The sequence below is a fragment of the Melanostigma gelatinosum genome, assembly GCF_949748355.1.
Source record: "Melanostigma gelatinosum genome assembly, chromosome: 17".
NCBI lineage: Eukaryota > Metazoa > Chordata > Actinopteri > Perciformes > Zoarcidae > Melanostigma > Melanostigma gelatinosum.
In genome coordinates, this window is record NC_136650.1 from 18,637,457 (window position 1) to 18,642,123 (window position 4,667).

Here is a 4,667-nt window from a genome sequence, read left to right on the forward strand (position 1 = left end):
GTCCTGATAAAACACTAAAAATCGCATAAAGGGAAAGCTTCAGGTCATCTTTTCATAATACAGAATATATCCAGCTGCAAAACACATCAACGTTTCTTTATACATTTCTCTGCAGTCCTGTTGATGGCTAAGTGTGTGCTGAAATGTCTGATACTGATTTTCCTGCACTTCAGTTCGGAGATGAGAGACTGCCATTTGTTGAGGAGTCAAAGAAACCCTCACAGATGATCAGCAACCTGGATAAGAGATGAGAATAAAAGTTTCCATATCTTACACCTAATATGAGTACAAGGATTAAACACAACAGAGACAGAGGTATGCATGTAAAAAATACAGTACTGGTAATAGAACCAAAGGGATATCTGGCCAAGGACAGAAATGTCATTAGGCGCTTGATAAAAAGTCACCAAGTGATGACAATCCTGTGGGGACCATGAATGTATGTACTGTGTGTTGATCCATAAAATAGTTGTTGAGACATTTGCACTGTGAACCAACACTGTCAACATCAGAGTGGCACGATGACCCGGTGTCAAAGTCATTCGGAATAATCCTCTGAACACCATGAATGTCTCTAAAACAATTCAATCCATCCCATATTTGCTGAGATGGACCAAAAAAGTGGGCCAACTTACACACATACGAAACATGTGTGTTTGGTAGGCTGTAGCTATTATTTCAATTCGTCAGGTACATATTTATTGATATTTAAGTTAGTATAAATTTGGAATTGGACAGGAAATACTGACTGTAAAAGAGCTTTTCTGGGCCAGAAAACTTGATTTGAACACCCTTACTTAAATATGGGCTCCTGTCAAATTCACATCGAGCTAACACAAGTATCCAAATTCAATGGTGATAATGAGACAACAAATAAAATGCCACACAACATAAAAAGTTTAAAGGTAATCGTATTTTTTCACCTTGTATTTCTGTTTAATCTTATTTCAGGCCTCAACGCAGCATGATAACATCTGTTCACACTCCAGGATCTCCACTAGGCAGACAGTGAGGACCAGTCGCCACTATGCGATGTGTGTAAGGGACCAGTGGCAGTGTTGTGGCCCCAGGCGGGATGCTGCTGACGGCCGGTCAGTATGACTTTGCTGGACTTGTGGCTGTCGCGCTCCATCCCCATGTGCCTGCTCCTTCAGAGCCTTGTCCTCATGGCTCTGTGCTTCCCCTCGGCCAGCATGTGTCCAAAGGGCTGCGTCTGCCAACGCGACCCCCACCTCCACGGCTTCAACGTGACCTGCAGTCAGTCCCGCCTCAAAGAGATCCCCCCGAGCCTCCCGGTCGACACCGTCCTGCTGAGGCTGGACCACAACCAGATAGGCGCCGTGCCGGATCAAGCCTTCCACGGACTCAGGCTCCTGAGGGAGCTCAACCTGTCATACAACGCAGTGGAGACCTTAGGGGAAGGTGCCTTCAGCGGCATCGAGGCGACGTTACAGGTGCTGGACCTCTCCCACAACCGCATCACTAGCGTACACAAGGATGCCTTTGCTCGGCTCAAGGCCCGCGTCATTGTGGACGATAACCCCTGGCATTGCGACTGCGCCCTCCAGCAGGCCATCGGCGGGATGGCCCACAACCACGAGGCCCCCGCCCGGGTCCTCTGCAGGAGCTCGGAGCTCCGTGACCAGGAGGGTCGGCCTTTCTTGGCGGTGGATACTGACCTCTGTAACCTGGCCAAAAGGACCACAGACTACGCTATGCTGGTCACCATGTTCGGCTGGTTTGCCATGGTCATTTCTTATGTCGTGTATTATGTCCGTCAGAACCAGGAGGACGCCCGACGCCACCTGGAGTACCTCAAGTCTCTCCCCAGCAAGCCCAAGAAACCCGACGAGGCTGACGACATCAGCACTGTTGTCTGACAGCTGTTTCAAAGTGACACGAACCTAACGAACACCAACATGTTTATTGTAACAGGACCCACATTTGTAGTGTTTACGATTTCAAACTTGTAGGTGATGTGAGCGTCAAATTGCTGAGAAATCTTTGTATTTTAGGGATTCCGTCGTATGTTCGTACCAGGGTTTGTTGATGTCCGATCTGAGATGAGAAGAGAAGGAAGGCCAGAGAGTCTAACAGTCTAACACCAACATTGTCTTTTCTACAAAAATTGCATACGGAGCTTTGAAAATTTGAATCTCAGGTGCAAACATTGACATGATAATGGCTTTTTATAGATGACAATTTGGAATATCTGATGAAAAGAAATATATTTGTAAGACTTGACACCCAAAACTTCATTCCCCAGAGCCCTCATTTTGGTATCTCAAAGCACCACGTTAAAATGTACACCGAGTTCTGCAAACACGACTGCTTCTTTCATTCCCCTTCAAATTAAATGTGAACTTAAATATTTATATTGACAGCATTTGTGAGGCCATTGCCTGCTTATGGAGACTATTTGATCTGTGCATTGTGTTATATTTTAGACCAGTAAGGCCTTGGAGATGGGGTATTCAGATATAAAGTAGTCGTATCTCCCTGCTTGCCTTGAGCTTTTTATTCAGACAATTCAAAATTGAAAAAACTATTTTAATAGAGACAGGTAAGCACTTACTGAAGCATTTAGAAAACCATGTCGCAGATACAGAGAATACTGGATTCTATGGAAGCCCATTTCTGTAACAAAACAAAGGAAAAGTTAGGAATGATGAAGAATATAAATACTTACTCAACATTATCAAATACTTTGTAGAAATTTGGACTTTCTAAGTGCAAATTCTGTGATCTGTTGTCTTAAAGGGAAACGTTTAAACCGTCTTTGTATCTTTGCGATGTGGGTGGAGTGTGCAAATGAACAATGTTCGGCTTTTGCGTCGGCCTGTTGAAGATCGAACAAAATGTCCCCTTCCCACTCAAAATGATCATATTAAATGACTTCAACACCTTTACGTTTTAAGTCAAAATTCAGAGATAGTGAGTCAAAATTGTAGCTAGCTTTAGCTAGCTCGTCAACGTTACCTGCTACGTCACGATTATGAGTCGGGTTGAATTAGCTCAGCCACGGTGCAGGGTCAGAGTTCTTCCAAGTTAATGACACAAAAGCCACCTAAAACTGATGAGGAATGGAAAGCAGCAGCTGATCAGGGCCATGCGATCTCATTATTCTTCATTTACCATTTATTTTTGTCAGTCCTAGGATTTTAAACGTGCTTTTTCCTTTTCCAGGTGGAAATGGGCCTCCATAGGCTCCTGATTGGTCAGAAGGTCTGGATTATTTTCAGATAATCACACTTGTCTGATGCAATGTTCTCTTTGTCATTGCTGGAATGCTGCTAATTCAAGTCTTACGAGTCTTGAGCTTGTTGGAGTAGGAATGAAACGCTCATTACAAGGTTGACAAAGATAGTGCCAATACAAAGATTACATTTAAAGAATGTACTGCCCCAAAGAATAAAGAAACAACACTTATATTTCAAATGTAGCAAGTGGCCATGGTGTAAGCAGGATAATCTACTTTTGTGCAGCTATTGAACAATAATGCACTCTGTGGATGTACATGTGGGGGCAAATAGCCCATGCAATAGCATGCATTATTTTTCAATAATGCCATTATGGATCATGCGTTTTATACAGACATTTTTATAATTGTATTGCTAATCCAAATTATGATTTGTGGTTAGGCTTGAGAATAAGGCTTATTAGCTGAGATGACATGGTTAGTTGGAGGCTCCTGAGTAGCTCTGGCATTAATAATTGAGGAGATTTTATGAGAAAAATGTATTCATGGTGGACAAGACAATGACATCGCTTTTTGTTGTTACTACATGCAAAATGATTGAGTTTTAACAAGAAACTTTTACAATCACATATCACTTTATCCGGTCATACCAAGAAACTGTTTTCAGTATATTTAATTAAAACAAAAAAACCTTTGTTATTATAACGACACAGCACTTTAGCTCATTAAAACAACTTCTATATTATGTCCCGAGGAAAAAGATGCAATCAAAGCCTGAAAAATAGACCAATATCGGTTCATTGCTGCATATTAATTTGATTTCTAGCCACACAACCAAACCATGACATCATGGTCATAAAGTAAAAAATAAATACCACATTCTTACTCTCCAACCACCAAAGCCCAGATGGAAGAAGCTCTGATCTGAATGTTAATATCGTCGCCCTCAGTTATCACTATGCACTCGCAGCAAATAAGCTTTGCAAGCACTGGTGAGTCAACTACAGACACCATACTGTAATACACTGGGGTTTTTTACCCCACATTTGCCTCTTAGGCAACATACAAGCTGCTCCACCTTCTTGGTGGAGGTTGTTAGGGCTGTATGCACATTGTGATGAAGACTGTGGACAGTACGCCAATAATAGTTCACAATCTCCTCTTCATGCTAGCACTGACCTTCACTCAAAGATAATGCAGTAAATTACAATAAAGCTTTTTAATGTTATCGTAACGTGAGTTCAAAGGTTCTTTGCTGACTTTGGAAAGAGTAGATCATTTAATATAATATGAACCCGAACCTACACCCGTGTGTGTAACAACGAGAATGTTTCTGGATGAAGTGATATGTTTCCTGTTCATACTTAATAAAGTGGTCTGTATTAAAAACAAGAAAAATACATCATTATGACATGATAATGTCTTTTTGATATAATGAGACGCTGAGCAACTACTTTTCGTCATGACG

At 41.9% G+C, this 4,667-nt stretch overlaps 1 protein-coding gene across 1 annotated transcript; it reads left to right on the plus strand.

The window, feature by feature from the left end:
* Positions 1-1,097: 1,097 nt before the first annotated feature.
* Positions 1,098-4,079, plus strand: lrrc3b (leucine rich repeat containing 3B; the record flags this gene model as incomplete). The annotated part of the gene is made up of 1 exon (XM_079288619.1): positions 1,098-4,079. The coding sequence occupies one exon, from the start codon at positions 1,098-1,100 to the stop codon at positions 1,878-1,880; it is 783 nt and encodes a 260-aa protein (XP_079144745.1). The 3' UTR covers positions 1,881-4,079.
* Positions 4,080-4,667: the final 588 nt, after the last annotated feature.